Source organism: Mus caroli, unplaced genomic scaffold (genome assembly GCF_978045245.1).
Source record: "Mus caroli unplaced genomic scaffold, Mus_caroli_1 scaffold_3, whole genome shotgun sequence".
NCBI lineage: Eukaryota > Metazoa > Chordata > Mammalia > Rodentia > Muridae > Mus > Mus caroli.
In genome coordinates, this window is record NW_028227258.1 from 73,366,882 (window position 1) to 73,388,757 (window position 21,876).

The window sequence follows — 21,876 nt, forward strand, 5'->3', positions numbered from 1 at the left end:
TGGCTTTACTCCAGGGTCTCGCTCAAACGGTTGAAAAAATAAACAGACTCTGGGAGCTGGGGCCTGGCCTGTCGTTAGGGTTTGTTAAGAGCCTGTCTGCCACCCCACAGTTCACACTCAGTCACCTCACCCTGGAGCTGCTCAGAGCCCTGCTAGCTTTCTTCCGGTGAGCAGACTCCCAGAGAAACCCTACAAAAAGCCTCAAACTGAGCTTCCCGCCCCCGAGGCTCTCCACCCCTACCGACCTTCTCCCAGTGTAGCAGTAAAGCAAGCAGCTAAAGCCTGGAACCTTGGAGGAAGGGAGAGGGCAGCTTTCCAGCCTGAAAATGATCTGCTTGGTTGGCTGGCTGCGGGAGGGTCATTACGCTCTCGCTAAGGACAGGGATTAAGATTAAAGCCCTTCCTGCCTTTGCTTTCCGAGAGAGCCTTATAATGTGAGTGTCCTGAGGTACAGGGAGGCGCCGTCTGCCTGAACCAGGCCCCCCTGGCTTCACTTATTCATCTACAAGTCCTCCTCGGCTTCACCACTTCCTGTGAGCTGAGGTGAGGAAAGTCATGGCATTTGGGAGGGTGTCTGAATACAAAGACAGGAATAAAGGACACTTGTAAAGGCGTGCTGGAGAGGTCGTATTGCAGAGTGTGCTGATAATTACACAGCCAGACTTCAGATGACAGGTTGAAGGGCCCCCAAGCCGAGGCGATAATCGAAATATGGCTGAGGGGAGTGGGGGAACTGGGTTAACCGAGGCGGCTGGAGAACCAGGAGCCTGGAAGCTGATGGAACAGATAAGGGTGGGAACTACTCTGGGTCCTGGCACCGAGACGCTCGGGATGAGAGAAGGCATCCCAGCTACACAAAGGCAGCTCGCTTCACCTGAGGGATCGGCTTGGCCTGGCGGAGAAAATGGGCGGCCGCTTGCTGTCTTGACCCCCAGCCACCCGCCCACCCCAGGCAAGAACTGAATCACAGCTGGAAAGTCCATCCGCAAGAAGAGGAGGAGCTGACTTTTGTCTTGGAGGGGCGGGAAGGTGGGGGAGGGAGCTTGGAAAACACCCCCTCCGGCCCCCTCCACCCGCTGGTGGGGACAAAGGGGGAACGACCGAGCCGGCGCTAGGGGGCACGGCCGCAAGCAACCCCCGGAACTGGGATGCGGAAAGGGGTGCCCAAGAGCGTCGTCCCCAGGAACCCGACACGCTCGCCCCTCTTTCCCGCTCGATCCCTTACCGGAGCAACTTTCTTCCGAGCGGCCCAATACACTCGGTCCCGCCGAACCACTGGTGACCCAGCTCAGCTCTCCTAGATCCCCGCACAGAAGCTGCGCGGGTGCTGGAGACGCGGGTCACGTTGCGGTCCTCCAGCCCCCTCCTCACGCGCTCGCAGCCCCACCCACCCCGTCCGGCCGCGGCGCGCGGACTCGGGCGCCCCAGAGCGGGCGGGGGGACGCGGGGCGCGGGGCGGAGGCCCAGAGGTCGGCAGGGCGCCCGGTCGCAGAGCCAGCCCACCTTGGTTGCCTGCTCCTTGCTCCGGTCGATCCGCGCGCGAGTGAGGGATTCGATCCGAGACATAATCCAACGTGAGCCGCGGGAGGACGCGGCGGCCCCTGGTGTCCAGCAACGGCGGGGGAGGGGTCCGGCCGCACGCGTCGGCCTCGGGGACAGGAAGTCTGAGTCCCCTCGCCCCTGCACCCAGCACCAGTTCCTCAAACCCTAGTCTCCTCCCCCACCCGGGCTCAGGAAGGGGAGAGGCGGAGCGGAGGCAGGGCGGGGTACCCGCGCACCGGACGGGACGCCGGGGTTAGTATCGCTGCAGCCTGCTGGACAGGGGTCCTTGGGACAGGTTCGAGGATCCCTTTTCCCTTTAGCGCTTAGGAACACTCTCTGACCTCAGCGACCTCCCTTAGCTCGGCTGTCCTTGAAAAACACCGGCGCCCATTCCGGGTAACTTCACTCTAAAGACCCTAAGGGGATTCTATCACCTTATCGGTAACTGGGAGACCTAAGCCATAAGGGCCCATCAAACAGGTTTGAGTACACAGACCGCTTTTACAATGTTGGACTGGTATGACAAAAGGGAGGGGGCAATGAAAAGGGAACTAGAAGCTTCATCGTTAACAGGCTTCACTCCCCCAAAAGAGTGAAGAAGGAGGGGACTCCTTTCCAAAGGCTAGGAGTCCACAAGAGAGGGTTTCCCCTCACCCTCCCCCCCCCCCCCCCCGCCCAGCTTCGCACCCCTCTGGGCCTTGTGGACCACACTCTGACCATCCTTCTCAGCCCCACCTCTGCCAATTACTTTGGCAGTGAAGGTGAGAAGACTCCACCTTTCCTGAGGCTAGCTGAGGAAATCCTTCCTTGTGTCCTGACACCAGTTTTCTCTGCCACAGGAGACTATAGAAACAACTTGGCCCTGTCTGGAAACATTTGAGCTTGCTGAGGAGTGTGGGTGGGTTTTCATTTCTCTGGACCCTTTGAGTCAACCTGAGTTTCCTGCCACTGGGGAAATTCTCCAGTCTGCTCCATTTCCACCTATCAAGGTCTCCCATTTCTCTGTAACAACCTGAGCACCCTGGGGCAAAGTTTTGTAAAAATTTAGGGTACTACCTAATCTAGTCCCAAAAGTGTGTGGTAAAGAGAGGAGATGGCCAGGCGTGGTGTTGCACACCTTTAATCTCAGGAGACAGAGGCAGGGGGATTTCTGAGTTCGAGGCCAACCTGGTCTACAGAGTGAGTTCCAGGACAGCCAGGGCTATACAGAGAAACCCTGTCTCAAAACACCGAAAAAAAAAAAAAAAAAGAAAGAAAGAAAGAAAAAAGAAAGAGGGAGGGAGATGAGGCCCAGCCGCTTCTGTTCTCTGTAGTGGGGCAGGGAGGGTGGTGTTAGGGCTGCAGGTTTCCAGCCCAGCCCTGCACTCCTAGAGTGCCAATTTTAGCCTCAGTCTCTAATTTGGGCTCGGCTGCCTCATCCGCCGGCTGTGCTGGTTGGTCTCCTCAGCTCCTCACCCTGGCTCTGCTCCCCTCCCCACTCTGCTCCTCTGACCTATCTCCTGCCTAGGAACTCCCTCATCTTTTGTGCCCATTCTCCTGTTTAGGGTCCTTATATAGTAAAGGCCAGGGAAAAAGAAACAATGTCCAGTTCAGGCTGGCCAGATGAGGCAGAAAGGACTTTCCCAGACCAATTCTGTTTTCTCTGAAGGAATCCTAGGAAGGCCTCAGGACCTGCCATGTTCCTACTGGCTCTGAGCCTCCAGACTTGCCCCGCTTGAGTGACCAGCCAAAGCTGAGAAATGTACTAACAGTCAGCTAGAGGTCAGAATCAGCTGCCTGGTTTGATTGGGGGGGGGGTGGCGGCAGAGACCTCTGCTGGGCTGGGACCTCACTTTTCTCTAAGGCCTGAACTAGAAATTGTTATAAGCCAAACCTCTTGAGTAACTAGTAAATCTAGGTTTACCCCCAGACTCTTTGAGGTCAGTACGTAAAGCCCATGTGGAAGGTCTATGGAAGAAGAGGGTGACCTCCTCCTCTAGCCTTTCACTGTGTTTCCCCAGCCTCAGCTTGCTGTCTGTTCCACCTACTCACCTCTCCCTTGTCTACCCTGTAAAACCAAGCCTTTAAAACTGTATTGAGTGCACTATGTCTTCAGCTTGACTCCATTTCTGTTCTCTGGAGCCTCTGGAACAATGAACGTTCTCCTTTCTTCTGGGGGTCTTCCCTTTCCCCAAACCCCTTCATTCCAGCCCCCACCCCCGTAATCCTACCAGTGACATCTTTGAGAAATTGTTTTTAATATATTTAAAAAATTAAAAACCTCTGCCAGAATCTAAAAGTAGCCAGTACTTTCTTTGGCTCATTCAACTTGAAAAGGGGGGGGGGGGCGGGGGGGAAGGTACCATTGCCATAGACAGCTAGAGGGGAAGGGTCTGGTTTCCAAAGGGCCATCGGAAGAACCAAGAGTGTTCCTAGCTGTCTAGAACCAGGCACACACAGTCCACAAATCAGCCTTCTTCTGATTAACTTGAGCCTTGAACTTGACTTGGGAATGTCTAAGGTGTACATGACCACTGTGGCTTCTTAGCAAGAGCTTGTGAAGAAAGGCTTTGGGGTTTACTGAGAGAGGCACCCGCCACTTAACATGATTGCTACACCTCTAAGTAGCCCAGCCTCTAGGTTATCTTGTCTGTGAAATGGTGATTAATGTATCACCATCCCTTATCTCTGCCGGAGCTATTCTAAGAAGTACAAGATGAGCGCCAGGAGTTTGGCCACCTATAGGATGCCAGTCAAGCAGGGAGACCCAAGCTCCCTCCTCCTCTCTATCCCTAGCAATGTGCAGCACTGGTACCCAAGCTGGGAACAGGGAGAAAGGGAACATGATGTAGGCACACACATTCAAGTGAGGGTATAGAGAAGACAGATGGAGAGATACAGAGATAGTCGGGCCTAGAGGCCCTGGTGAATACAGGCCAAGGAGCAGGACAATATGCTGACCTACGCTCGGCTTGCTCTTCTTGTTCCCTGTCCATGCTCCGGAGCCTCTACCCAGGTTCCCCTTCTTCAGGTTACTCAATGTCCTGCAGGGCTGCTAGGCCAAGGGTGAGCAAATGCAGTGTGACAGAGCCTGTGTCCTGCTGGGAGGGAGACTCAGCTCCTAAGGGCTTCCTGCTTGCTTTGTCTTCTAGCAGTCTGATTCCTGACCCTGTCTGCCTCCCCCATGTCCAGGGGTTTCAAGATTGTGATGTGTATGCCACATGTCTCCATCAGCTCCAACTCCCTCTCTGCAAAGAGTCCCAGCAATGGATCTGCTTACACCTTTCCCTTCCCTGCCCACCTATAGAGAGGGAATCCTGCCGCCTTCGGAGTCTGGCCTCTAGAAAGGCCCTGCCTTTGCACTTGCAACAACCTGACTCAGGAGACCCCATGATTCTGCCAGATGAATAGAATGGTGTCTCCTCCAGGTTTCTCTCCGTGCTCAGAGGTAACCTCAGGGTGGAAACCACATGCATACCTGAGGGAAAGGAGGTGGCTTTTTGTTTTGCAGTAAGTGGAACCTGCAGCCCCAGTGCTCAGAACGTTTGGGGCAGGGTGGTCAACCAGGCTGGGTAGTCATTGCCAGAAGAAAGAGGGGGAGAAGGGAAGAAGGGAAGGGAAGGGAAGGAGGCACAGAGGGAGGGAGGGAGGGAAGAAATCAGGAAGGAAGGAAGGGAGGAAGGGAGGAAATCAGGAAGGGGGGAGGGAGAGAAGAAGGGAGGGAGAAAAGGAGAAAGGAAGCCACCAATGGCTAGGTGTGGTGGTGCATGCCAGGAATCCTAGCACTTGAGATAGAAATAGAAGAATCAAGAGTTCAAGGTCATCTTCAACTCAATAATTTAAGGGTAGCCTGGGGCTGGTGAGATGGCTCGGTGGGTAAGAGTACCCGACTGCTCTTCCAAAGATCCCGAGTTCAAATCCCAGCAACCACATGGTGGCTCACAACCATCTGTAACGAGATCTGACGCTCTCTTCTGGAGTGTCTGAAGACAGCTGCAGTGTACTTATATATAATAAATAAATAAATCTTTAAAACATTTTTTAAAAAATTTTTAAAAAAGGGTAGCCTGAGCTATATGAAACCATATCTCAAAAACCACAAACAAACAAACAAACACTCAAATGAATGAATAATAAGGCCAAGTGTGATGTCTCATTGGTAGACTCTGGACTTTCAGCACTCTGGAGGCTGAGCCAGGAGGAGAGGCACAGCTGAGGCGGCTAGCTGGGTTACATCATAGCAAGTTCCAGGGGAGTCTGAGCTACAGAGGGAGACCTTGTTTCAAAACAGCAAAGAGTCTAAAAAGAAAGAAAATGGAAGGTTGAGGCTGCAGCCAAAGCTCCCTGCTTCCCAGGGCCAAGTGGTAATGACAGAGGAGAGAGTGGGACACCTTCACTTCCTGGCATCCGAAGGCACATGGCCACACATGTGCTACATACACTAATCACACACCTCGCAGCTCCCACTCTGCCTGTGGTCCTCTTTCAACCCCTCAGTTGCTGTATCCACCCATAAAATTACGAGTGTAAAAGCACTTGGGAAAGTCTAACACCCTCTGAATAAGGGAAAGGCACTGCTGTAATTATCATTCTTATGTCCAATGGGCAAGATGTCTGTTGCCCACCTTTTATCTATGGGTGGCCTAAAATGAGGCATCCCTGGGCCGTTTCTCAGCTCCTGCCCCCTTCCCTCTTCCAGCTGTCTGCAGCAGCTGTCTGCTAAGCTGGAGAGGAGGGGAATGGAGAAAGGCTGATTTACTGGGACACTCAGAGCTTTGGAGGTTCATCATGTATTCCCTTACAGCGAGGGCCCTTCCCCCGAGTCTCTAACAGGAGCTTTGGGGAGGGGTGGACGGGGAGGAAAAGAATAGTGGCTCTATGCCTCTGTTTCCCAGGCTGACTCCTACCTTGTCCCTGCCGGTCATGCCCAAGAGGAAGCTGAAGGTCCGTCGCAGGGAGGAGCCTGCCCAGGTCCCCGAGTCCTCTTCCAGCTGTTTACCACTGCAAAGAGACAGGGAAGAGATAAGGAAGGGAAACTGGAAAAGAAAACAGACCACAGGGATGGCAGGTGTCCAGGCCACGGAGATAGGAGAGTGAAAATAATCCCCACCTCTGTGGCTCTTCTGGATCAAGATGCTCAAGTTTTCCAGGCCCCTCTATTTATGAGAAAACTCCAGACTCCTCCCAGATCAAGGCAGCCTCCCGCTTCCTCTCCAGCTGAAGATGGGAAGGCCCGGTCCCTCTCAAACTGTTCTCCATCAAGAGTGGTTGGAGAGAGGGCCCTCCAGTGGGCATTTCCCCCTCTCAGAACAAGAGCCCTGTGTAGACCCTTTGCTGTTTGGAAACAAGCCCCTGGGCCTAGAGCCAACAAAGAACCGAATTTCCTGGGATTTCATCAGCCCATCCCATGAGCTAATCCCAACTGGAGCCAGGAGGTTGTGTCAGCTAGAGAATTTTAGGATCACAAATCAGAGCCCGGTTCTTAAAGGGCCCATGTTTTGCCCACACAGACGCACTGAGTATGAGGGCTGCCCTAATCGAATAAGGTTTCGGCCACACAAGCCAGATGAACAGGTGCTGATTTTGCATGCTTATTTGCATAGTTATTGAAATGTCCCGCATCCAGCTCCATTTCTAAGCTCCATTTCGGGCCCTGTCCCTCTGCTGAGAATTCCACAACCCTCAAATAGCTCTCCTTAGACTCACTTTCCATCAGCCGGTTATCTGCCATCCAAAGCCCACCCGTGGCACCCCTGTCCATCCAACAGCAGGATGGCCAGCTCCCCCATATGTCTCTGACAACAGTAAGCAAATCTCTCTCTGCTATTCGGCAGATTCTGTAGGGTTTGGCTACTCCTTTTCTGTCCCATCCCTTCAGGCTACTGCACAACAAGGCGGCAACTCAGGAAAATGGCCTCTCCTCAGAAGCATTGGGGGGGGGGGCAGTGTTTGAAGAAGCAGGGAGTCGTAGGGCTACAAAGCCCACACCCATCACTCCTCCATCCAGGCCTGTTGTGGGCTCTCAGAATCCCCCCAAACTCACCATTTGCTGAGGTCTGTGACATGGGACTGGGATGAATTACCTGCAAGGTATACAAGGAAAAGAGAGGAGTCTAGTAAAAAGCCAGACAAAGGCACCTAAGGCTGCCTTCCCAACCCCCTCCACCTGGATCAGGTTCCCAGGCTGCAGGTGCATGTGACGCCATTCCTGAGGGCAGCCACTGGGGAGCAAGGACAGAGGGCGGGGTCTGAGGAGAGCACAGCTGAACAACTTGTGAGCAAGCTAAAGTGAAGAGCTAGCTGGGACCAATCATGGTTCCTTCCTGTTCTGGTAAACAGAGAGGGCTGAGGCTCAGCGCTGGGCTCCCCATACTCCATCTTCTAAGCTTTATTCAGTTACTTGTTTGTGTGCACATCAGGGGAAGGGCAGGCATGTGGAGATCGGGAGTCTCTCCTTGCACCCCGTGGGTACCTGAGATTGAACTCAGGTTGTTAGGCTTGTGGCACCTTTACCCAATAAGCCCAGAGAGCCATCTTGCCAGTCCCTGCTTAGGTCATCTTCAGGACAAAGATGTGCCTTAAGTAACCATCCTCCATCTCTAGTGATGGGGAAGCCTGGAAAGACCCCTTCTATCCTCCGCCACTGGCAGGACAGTCTCAGAGATGCTGGTGTCCTGAATAAGATCCTTCACGTTAGCCAGGTGGTGGAGGCAGAGGCAGAGGCAGGCAGATCAGCAGAGCAAGTTCTAGGACAGCCAGGGTTACACAGAGAAACCCTGTCTCAAAAGCAAGCTCTTTAACAAACAAACAAGATCCCTCTCTTGAGCCCCTGGAGTGTATGATGTCAGTCGTCTGAACTCCAAACAGCTAACTCTGGCAGGGCTGATGACAGGAATGGCGAAAGGGACCACCATTTCCAAACTCCCTGCTTTCACTCACCATTTGGATCTGAGCAGTCCAAGAGGAGATTGATGCCACTCATGGACACAGCCTTGGACAGCATGCCAGTGACCGAGGGAGCCGAAGAGGCAGCAGATGGATAGCAGAAACTCTGACCCTGGAATTGTGTGGAGTTCTCACATGAAGCCCTTGCTTTGCCCACATCCGCAAATGTGTCTCCACCAGGCCTCCCAAGATTCTCCACTACCCCTCATCTGGGCTATTTCTCTAGAAAGTGTTAAGATAGTATCCGGCAGCTTAATCCATTAACCTGGAAAGAAAATACCACCTTATATATTTTCCATTGTTATTTTGTGTTTCTGTTGGGTGTGGAGGTCAGAGGACTACTTTCAGGAGTGGCTTTTTTTTCTCCTTTCAGCATGGGAATCAGGGATCAAACTCAGGCTGTGTTCTGCACAGCAAGCATCATTACCTGCTGAGCCCACCTGCCAACCTCTTTCTTTTCAACTTATGTTTGAGAAAGGGTCTTAGGTAGCGCAGGCTGGCCTTGATATCACCATGGAGCTGAGGACGATCTTGACTTGTTTTGGTTTTGGCTTTGTTTGTGTTTTTGAGACAGGGTTTCTCTGTGTAGCCCTGGCTGTCCTAGAACTTGTTCTGTAGACCAGGCTGGCCTCGAACTTAAGAGATTCATCTGCCTCTGCCTCCTGGGTGCTGGATTAAAGGCATGCAGTCAGCCTGTGCTACTGCATCCCATTTGTAAATTGGGATGTAGGGTATTGTTTTTTAAATCAACTCAGAATAACAGAACATATGTAAGGGCCACAATGTGATGTTTTCATTTATCATGCTTGCTTTTTCTTTTTTTTTTCTTTCTAATTTTAAATGAGATTTTATTTGTGTGTGTGTGTGTGTGTGTGTGTGCTCATGCCACAGCACACCTGTAGAGGTCAAAGGGCAACTTTCAGGAGCTAATTCTTTCCTTCCACAATATGTGTCATAATATCAAGCCCAGGTCATCAGGAGTCCTTAAGCACTGAGCCATCTCTTGCCCTCCTTCTCTGTCTCTATTTTTCTGTCCTTCTGTCTCCCCACCACCTGCCCCCATGCAGTGTGTGTGTGTGTGTGTATACACCACCAGATCTAGCTTGTTTGCTTTTTGTTATTTTGGGTTTTGTGCATGCATGAATGCCTGAGTGTATATGTGTACAACACGTGTGCAGGTTCCCAAAGAGACCAGATGATACTGGTTCTCTGCAAGAGCAGCATGTTGTATAAGTGGCTGAAACATCTTCCTAGCCATAGGTGCAATGGATGACCCAGGGCAGCAGCTGGAGCCACATCCCCAGCCCTGGGCAAAGGATTTTCTTTCTGTAAAGGATTCCAAAGGGCAGGAAATAAGATAACAATCGTCAAGTGGAATTACATGAAGTTTAAAAGCTTCAGCACAGCAAAGGAAACAATTAGAGTGAAGAGATGAGAGAACAATTAGAGCTACAAGAGAGAGAAAATCTAGACATACAAGTGACGGGGACTAATGTCTAGAATAGAAGGGGGAAACAGGAAAATAAGCAGTCCAGTCAACAAATGGGCAAGCAAACTGGGCACAAAAAAGTTCTACATCCCTAGCTAGCGGGACAGGGAACTCAAATCACACAGAGAGATTCTACCTTAGTCCATTCAAAGTGGGTATCCTCACTCTGAAAACCAAGGGGCTATGGGGCTGGAGAGATGGCTCAGCAGTTAAGAGCATTGACTGTTCTTCCAGAGGTCCTGAGTTCAATTCCCAGCAACAGCATGGTGGCTCACAACCATCTGTAATGGGATCCGATGCCCTCTTCTGGTGTGTCTGAAGACAGCTACAGTGTACTTATATACATAAAATAAATAAATAATTCAAAGAAAGGAAGGAAGGAAGGAAGAATGAAAAAAAAGAAAGAATGAAAGAAAGACATAAAGAAAGAAAAAGAAAGAAAAAAGAAAGACAGACAGACGAACGAACCAAGTAGCTGGAAAGATGCTCAGTGTTAAGAGCACAGGCTGCCCCTTGAGGACCCAGGTTTGAGTTCCAGCACCAACAGGATGTCTCACAACTGTAATTCCAGTGCCAGGTGATCCAATACCCTCTTCTGACTCCACAGGCACCAGACACACATGTGGGACATAGACATACATGCAGGCACACACATAAAAAAGCTGAAAATGGGGGCTGGTGAGATGGCTCAGTGGGTAAGAGCACCCGACTGCTCTTCCTAAGGTCCAGAGTTCAAATCCCAGCAACCACATGGTGGCTCACAACCATCCGCAACGAGATCTGGTGCCCTCTTCTGGAGTGTCTGAAGACAGCTACAGTGTACTTACATATAATAAATAAATAAATCTTAAAAAAAAAAAAAAGCTGAAAATGCTTTTAAAAGAAAACATTTATATACCCATACAATGTAAGTGTCAGTTGCTACTGAGAATTTTAGCTGGGCTGAGCTAAAAATTGTGCTGATTATCTTATCAGTTCTGTGTCCAAGCAGACACTTCACCAGTAGGTAGCCCATCTGCACAGACATTATCACTGTTCATCTATGGACTGGAGATATTTAGGAGAGGGAGAGGGGGGGGGAGGGGGAGGGGGAGGGGAGAGAGAGAGAGAGAGAGAGAACAACAAAGGTTAGGGCTGGAAAGAGATGGCTTTGCCTTTCTGAGTGATCACTGCTCTTACAGGGGACTGGAGTTCTAGTCCCAGAACCCATGTTGGCAGACAGCTCACAATCACCTGTAACTCCAGGTCCAGGAATCCAAGCCCCTCCTCTGCCCTTCTCAAATATGGTACTTAGTTGCATATACCCACAACACATGTATACACATTTAAAAAAAAAAAAAAGGCCAGGTACACTGGGTCGTGGCAGTACACGCCTTCAGTTCCAGCACTCAGGAGGCAGAAGCAGTCAAATCTCCAAGTTCAAGAGTAGCCTGGGGGCTGGTGAGATGGCTCAGTGGGTAAGAGCACCCGACTGCTCTTCCGAAGGTCCAGAGTTCAAATCCCAGCAACCACATGGTGGCTCACAACCACCTGAAATGAGATCTGATGCCCTCTTCTGGTGTGTCTGAAGACAGCTACAGTGTACTTACATATAGTAAATAAATAAAATCTTAAAAAAAAAAAAAAAAAGAGTAGCCTGGTTTATAAAAAAATATCCCAGGACTGCCAGGGCTACACAGAGAAACCCTGTCTCAAAAGCAACAAAACTGAGCGGGGTGTGGCAGTGCATGCTTCTGATCCCAGCACTCAGAGGCTGAGACAAGCAGAGCTCTGTGAATTTGAGGCCAACCTGGTCTAACATAAGGAGTTCCAAGCCAGCCAGAGATACATAATATAGAGAATCTGTCTCAAAAGAAAAAAAAAAAAAAAAAAAAAAGAAAAAAAGCCGGGCGTGGTGGTGCACACTTTTAATCCCAGCACTTGGGAGGCAGAGGCAGGAGGATTTCTGAGTTTGAGGCCAGCCTGGTCTACAGAGTGAGTTCCAGGACAGCCAGGGATATACAGAAAAACCCTGTCTTGAAAAACCAAAAAAAAAAAAAAAAAAGAATATGAAAGATTAAAATAAGCCAGGCAGTGGTGGCGCATGCCTTTAATCCCAGCACTTGGGAGGCAGAGGCAGGCAGGCAGATTTCTGAGTTCAAGGTCAGCCTGGTCTACAGAGTGAGTTCCAGGACAGCCAGGGGCTACACAGAGAAACCCCGTCTCGGAAAACCAAAAGAAAAAAAAAAAAAGAAAAGATTAAAATAAAATAAACAATTAAAAAACAAAGTGGCCAGGCAGCGTTGGTACATGTCTTTATTTTCAGCACTTGGGAGGCAGAGGCAGGTGGATCTCTGAGAATCTGAGGCCAGCCTGGTCTACAGAGGGAGTTCCAGATTAGTGAGGGCTGCGGGGAAAAAAAAAATCCTCTATCTAGAAAAACAAAAAGTAATAAACACAGCAAGGGCTGGTGCAGGTGATGTGTTGTAGTGACGATTGCACCTGGGTCTCATCCCTGTAACCCATGGAATGGTGGAAGGAGAAAAGGAATCTCACAGAGGTGTGTTCTGTCCTCCGTGAGCGAGCCTTGGTATGCTTCCCATAATAATAAACTTACAGGGGAAAAGTATAGGGTTAAAGATGTAGGGATGTAGTTGAGTCAGTAGCGTGCCTGCTCGGCATAACCAAAACTCTGGCTTCCACCCCTAGGACCACAGGGAACCAGCAAGGTGCTGCATGCCTATAATTTCAGCACTTGAGAGCTAGAGACTGGGAGATCAGGAGTTCAGGGTCATCGTCCTCCACATAGAGACTTCCACTCTAGCCTGGGCTACATAAGACTCTGTCTCAAAAAGGAAGTATAAATAAAATATGAGTGAATGGCTGTAACAATTGGCAACAACACAGAGATTAAATAAGAGTTGCTTGTAAGTTATGTTGTTGGGGTGAGGATACACCCATGTAACTTTTAGTACAGAGGAAGTTTAGGCAGGAAGATTACAATCTTTTTTTTTTTTTTTTTTTTTTTTTTTTTTTTGGTTTTTTTCGAGACAGGGTCTCTCTGTGTAGTCCTGGCTGTCCTGGCACTCACTTTGTAGACCAGGCTGGCCTCGAACTCAGAAATCCGCCTGCCTCTGCCTCCCGAGTGCTGGGATTAAAGGCGTGCGCCACCACGCCCGGCTGGAAGATTACAATCTTGAAGTCAGCCTAGACTCTGTCTCAAACAGAACAAAGAAAAAAAAGAATCTAGAACATTTTATAAAATGTCATCATTGCTTTAAAATTCAGCCATATGCCGGGCAGTGGTGGCACAGGCCTTTAATCCCAGCACTTGGGAGGCAGAGGCAGGTGGATTTCTGAGTTTGAGGCCAGCCTGGTCTACATAGTGAGTTCCAGGACAGCCAGGACTATACAGAGAAACCCTGTCTCGAAAAACCAAAATAAGTTAAAATTCAGCCATTAAAAACATATTACATTGTCAGTAAAATATACATTTCTGTTTTTTAAAAAAACAAATTTTATAAAGGGGAATGATAAAATTCATCATGATGTTACCTATGGCAGGAAGAAAATGAAGAAAAGGGGAGCCCCAAAGAGACATCCATGAATAAAGCCTGCGCTGACCAAAGCCTGTATAACGGATGGAGAAAACCAACACCTGAAAGCTATCCCCCTACTTCCACAGGGACACAGTGGCACGTGTGTGTATGTGCAGGCACATAATTAGATGAATATTAAAAAGGAAAAAGAAAAAAGTTAGTCTGAGGTTGGTGGTACACACCCTTAATCCCAGCACTTGGAGGCAAAGGCAGTCTGGAAATCCTTTATAGACCAGCCTGTTCTATAAGAAGTTCCAGGCCAGTCTGTGCCATCATCCGGTCTCAATAGACATATTTTTAAAAGGAAAGAGAGAGAGAGAGAGAGAGAGAGAGAGAGAGAGAGAGAGAAGGAGGGAAAGGAAGAAAATGTCAGCCAGTCAGCAGGAATGAAGCTATTGATGATGTTGTAAGTCTTGGGAAGTGTTTTTGTTGGTTTTGGTTTTGGTACTTATAAATCTCACATTAAAAAAAAAAGCCAGAGTTGGGGGTGGTCGTTCATGCCTGTGATCTCTACACTTAAAAGTCAGGACAAGCAGCACAAATTGGAGGTGAGCCTGGTCCACACTTTAAGTTTCAGACCAGCTAAGGCTACACAGTCTTTAGAAACAAAAGCAAAACAGAAAAAGTGCAGTGTGTGCCTGTAATTCCATAGCTAAAGAGGCAAAGGCAGGAGGAATGAAGGGGGTCAGCCTGGGCTACATAAGTAGACCTATCTGGAATAAAATAAACTCAAAAGCAAAGGGAAAATAGAAGAGTATCCGTAGCTGCCGTGAGCTGGAGAGCAAAGGGCAAGTTGTAGTTTAGGAGGTCAGAGCTGCAGAGGTGGCTGGGTGGTCACGAAAATGTTTGCTTTGCAAGTGAGAAGGCCAGAAATTCAGATGCCAGCAACCAGCCAGGGGTTGGCTGCATGCACCTGTGTATGAACACATGCATGCATGCATGGACACACACACACACTGTAAATTCCTTTACAGTGTGAAAAGGTCTATTGTGGAAAGAGATTGTGCTTATAAATACCTGTCTGTGGCCCCTGCCTAGCCCTAGTGAGTCAGACTTTTGGTCTGCAGGCTCTGGAGGAGTACCACAAAAAGGAAAAAGAAGAACCCAAACACTAGGGCCCAGAGACTATTAAGGAAAGGTCTTATACATCAGATGAGTGGGAGAAAGGAGCCTCAGGGGAACGAGAGACGAAATCACAATGCTAAAACGGGTTAAGTCATATGAGGGGAAAGAGGGTCTGGGCAAAAGAGGAAGAGAATCAGAAGAGAAAAACTATTTTCCAAAGTCACGTAACATGCCTGCCATGTTATCTGCCAGCCTCCAGGTTGGGCAGCCTAATGCGTTTCTTCTAATATAGCTGCAACTGTAAGGCAGTTTTATTTCTGATATGGAAGAAGAGGAGATCCATCCACCAGCTGCTAAGTGAGGAAGATCTAGGAGTTGAGAGTCTGCTCTTTCTGTTTTCTCACTTAAAACGGGGGTTTGGGGGTTGGGGGAGAAAATCTTGAGAGCTGTGGGTGGAGAAAAATAGGTGATGGAATAAGATGGGGTCCTGTTACTTCCCTGAAAGGCTGGGCACAAATGCTTCCTCTCAGCCTTTCTTTCACAGCTAAGAGACTCTAGCAGTAAGGGTCACATTAGGGCTCCTGGATAGCTGGGGTGTGAGCTCGCTCGCTGCGGGCGGTGGGGGGGTGGGGGGTCTTCATCCCTGAGGCTTGGGGCTGAGAGCATGAAAGACACTAGTTTACAAAGCCAGGAGGTTCTCTCAAGCCTGTGTGTCTTCGGTGGTCCTTAGATCCTGGGACAGCACTCCCCAGTGATATTCCTCATCCAGAAAGCTGAGCAATGGCTGGGTTCTCTCTACCTCCCTCTTCCCAGGGCCCTCCTTTATTGCTGGGGATTAAGCACAGGGCCTCACCCTTGATATACAGTGATCACAGCAGTCACCTACACTCTAGGCTCTGTATTCTTTCTCAATGGCGATTCCTATTAAACTCTTGTTAGAGAGTTACTGAGTCTTTCTGGGTACCACATGCCTAGTTTATTCCCACAGATAAGTGCAGTTCTAACTCTGGGAACTGTAGGGCCCACAGAAAGAAGTGGTCATAGCCTCCAGAGAGATAGAGGACTTAATAGAGGGAGGGGACAGAGATACCCGCATCAATTCAGAGAGACAGACTTAGAAATGAAGAAACAGTGTTACAGAAAGAGTCAGAGGCAGGCTTCCAAGCGACCGGGACAGCGCATATAGACAGGGAAGCAGACAGAGGGCCACAGAAGATAGATTCAGATGGGCGCAGATGGAGCCCGAGCCAGGTCCGGGCACAGAGAGCTAATGGAACAGAAGAGTACAGAGTGGTTGCTGGCAGGGAAGGATCAGGAGGGGGAGCTGGGGTCTATCTGTCATACCCGGTGAAAGGGTTGGCCACGCTGCTGCTCCTGCCCCTGCTGCTGCTCCTGCTGCTGAGCTCCCAGAGGGGTGCCCAATTCCTCGAGGCTCTGTAGAAAGGGGGCTTCCTGGGAGCCTGGGCATTCCGATGACTGCAGTCTCCTCCTGAAACATACATTGCCACCACAATCCTTATAGCCAGTAGTCAGTGATGGGCACCAGGAACGAACAGTTCCTCAGCCCAGCCCTGTTGTTTGCCCCCCCAGCCCAGCCCTTCCTGTTAGCCTAGGTCCACACAACTCAGACCCAAACTACGGCTCGGCCCCGGCACAGTTGGCTTCGGACAAGAGCGGCCCCTGCTGGTACAAAGGCGGTACTACCCTCCAGAAAGGACGGAGGGGCAGGGCAAGCTGAAGTCTCCTGGTTTGGTGTCAGGTGACAACATCTTTAACTCAGCGACGGGAAAGCCAGCGCTCCATCCCTCTGCACCCGAGGCACAGAATTAATGTGGTGACAATGAGACACCCAGAGAATCTAGGCAGACGTCACAAAAGACACTCAAACTGTAGGCAGACGTCACAAAAGACACTCAAGCCAGCCTTGTGGGAAGATATTGCTGTTCACCCAGTTCCCACAAAACCATCGTTGGGACAAAGTCCCAGGACCACCCCCACCCCCACTCCCCGCCGCCGCTACCCTGCTCCGTCCATGCTCATGCCCAACAGCTGAAGAATGCTGAACCACTCACCAGAGATAAGGGCATGTCTAAGAAGACCGTGCCCTCCTCAAGAGACTACTACTGGTAGCAGGGGCCCTGGACTCAACATCGGACTCATGTGAACAATCCCCTCCCCCGACCTTCTCTTTTTAACTTCCTCTATTTGGGGGAAGTGGTCAGGGATTTTCCAGGAGATAGGGAAGACATGGGTCCTTCTCCCCAAGCCTGCTAAGAATATGCAGACCTCTGAGGGAGGGCAGCTGTCCCCAGCCAAGCAGGGTGCCTGCCTCTATCAACTCAGTACGTAAGAGAGACCAGTCTGGGCTACCTGAAGCTCTGTCTCAAAAATAAACAAAAACCAACTGACAAATAAACATAAACCCCTGCTGTTTCTGGCTGCAGCTTTGTCCAAGAGACAGGTCTGCCTCGGTCTGAAGCCAGCAGCTTGGCAGACACCTGGGGAACCCACTTCCATCTAGAAGCCTCTTAAAAGTTCTCTGAGCCGGGCGTGGTGGCGCACGCTTTTAATCCCAGCATTTGGGAGGCAGAGGCAGGTGGATTTTGAGTTCGAGGCCAGCCTGGTCTACAAAGTGAGTTCCAGGACAGCCAGGGATACACAGAGAAACCCTGTCTCGAAAAACCAAAACCAAAACCAAAACAACAAAAAAAAAATTCTCTGGACCTATTTTCTGTCTGTAGAATGAAGAGGCTAGATTATATGATCTCCAAGTTGTCGTCGTCGTTGTTTTTGCTCCGTTGTGTGGGGCTATGGAACTCAGATGGTGCCCACCCAGTTGTCCTCCCAAGCCCACCTGCTGGTGGTGCTATCTGTGGGAATGAGTGTCACTGTGGAGACCCCTGTTTAAAAGCTCCATATTTCCCAAGCTTCTTCACAGGCTGGGCTGTGATTCTCCAGGAGAGCTTTCCACTCCGTTCATTCCTCAGAGATTCATTCCTCAGAGATCCGCCTCTCTCCAGAGAGATTGATTGGTGGCAGGGTGGGGGCGGGGCAATGACAACAGGATGTGCCTCTCTGAACACTCTTCCCAAGGTCTACAGATGGGCAAGGGAGGGTCAGAAGGTGCCCTGGGGACTCACCTGCTTATTGGGTCCTGGAACTCCTTGCCAGGCCCCCAACTGTGTCTTTTGAAGGAGTCAGTAGTGTGACTGCGGGCACGGAAAGCCCCGGACCTTCTAAGGAGTGAAGTGTGGAAGCCATCCTTGTTGTCCTCCTGGTTTTCCTCCCTCCCCTCCACTTCCTCCAGCTGTTCTCTGGATTCGACAGCAGCTGGGCAGCTCTGAGGGAGGCCATGAGGCACTGGGTCTTCATCTGTGAAGGACTCCCCTGGGACTGATCTGTTCATGGGAGGTACACGGAGACAGCCCTGAATCAAGAAGAAAGACGTGAGCAGACTACTGGAACCCTGGAGGCCATGGTGCTACAGGCCTGTAATTCTCCTCCTTCGAGAGGCTCATGGGGATGGCCCTGAGTTGGGATCAGGCTAGACTGGCTTGGATGTTGAGTTTCATATTAGCTTGTACTAAGAATGAGGCTGTCTTTTTTTTTTTTTTTTAAGATTTATTTATTGTTATATGTAAGTCACATTGTAACTGTCTTCAGACACACCAGAAGAGGGCATCAGATCTCATTACAGATAGTTGTGAGCCACCATGTGGTTGCTGGGATTTGAACTCAGGACCCTCAGAAGAGCAGTCGGTGCTCTTAACCGCTGAGCCATCTCGCCAGCCCCATGAGGCTGTCTTTTACTTCTTTTTTTTTTTTTTTAGTTTTATTTATTTTATGTATATGAATATTCTTTTTTTGTTGTTTTGTTTTGTTTGTTTGTTTGTTTCTCTGTGTAGCCCTGGCTGTCCTGGAACTAGCTCTTAGACCAGGCTGGCCTTGAACACAGAAATCTGCCTGCCTCTGCCTCCCAAGTGCTGGGATTAAAGGTATGCACCACCACTGCCCAGCTAGTGTTCTGTTTTCATGCTTGCTAGAAGAGGGAATCAGATTCCATTACAAATGGTTGTGAACCATCACGTGGTTGCTGGGAATTGAACTCACAACCTCTAGGAGAGCTGCCAGTGCTCTTAACCAATGAACCATCCAGCCTGAGGCCCCTGTCTTTTAAAGAAATAAAGAAGCTGGGTGTGGGTGGCACATACTTTTAATCCCAGCACCCTAAAAACAGGCAGACTGTTCTTCGTGAGTTTGAGACTAGCCTGGTCTACGTAGCAAGTTCCAGGCTAGCCAGAACTACAGAAAGAAAGAAAAGATCCTGAAGTGGGGATGTCTCCACAGCCATGCCACTAAGCATCTCTTACCCCTCCCTTTGCTGAGGCAGAGGCAGAGGCAGAGAATGCCTGCCTCAGGATCATGAGGTCCGCTGCATGCGAGGTCAAGTCTAGAACTTGGCTTTTCTAGCTCTTAATACACTGTTCTTTCCAGTGAAGAGAGCCTGGCTGGCAGGGGTGGCACATGTCTGCAGTCTCAGCACTTAGGAGGCAGACAGGAAAATCCAGAGTTCAAGGCCACTGTGCGCACTAAAGCAAGTTGAAAGCTAAAGGACACAGTGAAACCTTGTTTCAGAATGAAAACTATAAAGAGAAGTTCTTGTTTGCTCATTAATATCCCTCATGGAGCATCTATATAGAAGACAGCCATGCTAAGAAAAGCAGATACTGCAGATACTGAGTCTGTCCTTATAGGTGTGTGTGTGTGTGTGTGTGTGTGTGTGCACATAACTGTCAAATGCTGCAAGAGAAATTTTATCAAGTCTTTGGCCAGGATGTGTAAGGCAGTGCACAAGTTTAGATCCAGCCCTCAGGAGGCAGAGGCAAACCTCTGGGCCTTCAAGAAGAGCCTGATCTACAAAGTAAGTTCCAGGACAGACGACAAACAAACAAAAAACCAGATCCAAAACCAACAACACAGCAAAAACAAAAACAAAAACAAAAAAACCTTTTGTCTACCAGTGGGTCAGCACACATTACTAACTGGGAGTCTCTAGAAAGCAAAACAGGAGATGCAAGCTGACTTTGAGTGGGACTAGAGTCAAGCCAAGAGAAGAGAAAAACTACTAGGTTTGTAATGTAATGGAAAAAGGTCCTTATGTGGGCCTGGTGAGGTGGCTTGGTGGGTAAAGGCACTTGTCTGCAAGCCTGACTCTCTGAGTTCAATGCCTGGATCCTACAGTGGACACAGGGAACAGACTCCCGAAAGTCCTCTGACCTCCACACATGTGCTGTGGAACGGTGCGCAAACAAGTGGCTCCTTTATTATTATTTATGCATGTGTGGCTCAGCGTGCTTGAGGAGGTCAGAGGACACCTTCCAGGAGTTGGCTCTCTCTTTGTTCTCTCCATTGCTCCCTCCCACCTTCCCCCAGACTGCTTTCCTCAGGAAATGGCTGAAGGAACAAGGAAGTAGACACTGAGGTCACATCAAGTTACATCTCTGTTTCCGGTGACACATGTAGGAGATTCTAAAACAGGCGCTTGAAATGAAGTAACAGGGCAGGAAAAAACACTAAGCTGTCCCTTGATTTATCTTCCTGACCCCTTAATGCCCTGGACTGTCTCCACTTTTCTGGTGACTTCATTGACTAAGCTGCTCACCAATGACTAACAACTAGGGGGAGAACTTTTAAGTGTATGCAGCAGGGGGCGCTGTCGCTCAAAGCCAGGTGTAACTGTGGTTTAATTGGGTTTACAAGTACAACCTTCCTAAACTGGAATGGTCTTGGGCTTCTGTTACTGGCTCCTCCTCCTCTTTCTCTTCTCTCTTTTGTCTTAGAAAATACAAGAATGGCATTCCTCACTGTGGTGGTTTCAATGAAAATAGCCTCTATAGACTCTCATATTTTGAGTGTTTGGTCCCCGGTTGGTGGAACTGTTTTGGGAAAGAATAATGGGTGGGGTCTTGTTGGAGAGGTGTGTCACTGGGGGTAGGTTTAAGGTTTCCAAAACCTTCACCAGCTCCAGTGTCTCCCCACCTCCTCTCTCGGTCCTGCCTGTGAATCAAACATAAACTCTCAGCTACTGCCCTGGTGCCCCATTTTAATGCTTTCTTTTATAAGTTGCCTCAATCATGCTATCTCTTCACAGAAATAGAATCATGATTAAGACACGGGGGGATGAGGGCTGGCGAGATGGCTCAGCTCAGTGGGTAAGAGCACTGACTGCTCTTCTGAAGGTCCTGAGTTCAAATCCCAGCAACCACATGGTGGCTCACAACCAACTGTAATGAGATCTGATGCCCTCTTCTTTTTTTTTTTTTTAAGATTTATTTATTTATTATATGTAAGTACACTGTAGCTGTCTTCAGACACTCCAGAAGAGGGAGCCAGATCTTGTTACAGATGGTTGTGAGCCACCATGTGGTTGCTGGGATTTGAACTCTGGACCTTTGGAAGAGCAGTCGGGTGCTCTTACCCACTGAGCCATCTCTCCAGCCCCTGATGCCCTCTTCTGTCTTCTGTCAGAAGACAGCTACAGTGTACTTACATATAATAAATAAATAAATCTTTAAAAAAGACAAAAACAAACCAACAAAAAAAAAGACACTTAGGGTCTAGCGGGGGGACACATGCCTTTAATCCCAGCACTAGGCCTTCTGAGAGATCTCTGTGAATTCGAGGCCAGCCTGGTCTATAGAACAAGTTCCAAGACAGCCCGAACTACACAGCCTATCTTGAAACCCCCCCCCAAAAAAAAAGACACCTATCCACTTATCCTGCGAGAATGTCAAGGATGCTAAATACTGACGATAGCTGGGCACAGAGGTGCTCACCTCCCCCCCCCCACACACACACACACACACTAGAGGCAGAGGCTATCTTGGGCTGTGTAGAGAGTTACCGGGCAGCCAGGGCTACATAGAGAGACCCTTTCTCAGAGAAAGTGAATGAGAGCAACAGGCAGCATGCAAATAACATAATTCCCGTGCTAGGAACACATTCTATTGTTGCCACTGTTATGTTATTTAGGGCTTCCTGGAGTCAAGACCTAGAAAGACAGAAGCAGAAATAGGCATTGTGTAAGGTGACCTGCTGTTTCATCTTGAGACAAAAAGAGAAAATAAAAAGTCACAGTCAGACACTAACACCGCTGTGTGCAAAGTTATCAGAAAGAAGAGAAAAGAACAGCGTGTCTAATGCTCAGAGCCCTGGAAGGGAAGAGGGGTCCTTTAGGATAGATCATGGCAAACCTTAGGTGTCAAGGCCATATCTGTC

At 49.5% G+C, this 21,876-nt stretch overlaps 1 protein-coding gene across 9 annotated transcripts in view; it reads right to left on the bottom strand.

The window, feature by feature from the left end:
* Arhgef2 (Rho/Rac guanine nucleotide exchange factor 2) overlaps nt 1–21,876 on the bottom strand; it is a 57,424-nt gene that overhangs the window by 26,064 nt on the left and 9,484 nt on the right. For 2 of the 9 annotated variants that reach the window (XM_085835755.1, XM_085835754.1), the window contains exons 2-6: nt 17,739–18,025; nt 15,943–16,087; nt 8,461–8,578; nt 7,565–7,604; nt 6,429–6,522 (exon numbers count right to left, since the gene is read on the bottom strand). In XM_085835755.1, coding sequence (XP_085691881.1) covers nt 6,429–6,522; nt 7,565–7,604; nt 8,461–8,578; nt 15,943–16,087; nt 17,739–18,004 — 663 coding nt within the window. In that variant the 5' untranslated portion in view covers nt 18,005–18,025. Of the gene's footprint in view, nt 1–1,225; nt 1,350–1,503; nt 1,728–6,428; nt 6,523–6,631; nt 6,932–7,564; nt 7,605–7,687; nt 7,706–8,460; nt 8,579–15,942; nt 16,088–16,302; nt 16,425–17,738; nt 18,026–21,876 lie in introns of those variants that run through there. The other 7 variants (XM_021157806.3, XM_085835756.1, XM_085835757.1 and 4 more) reach the window with 7 other exon arrangements.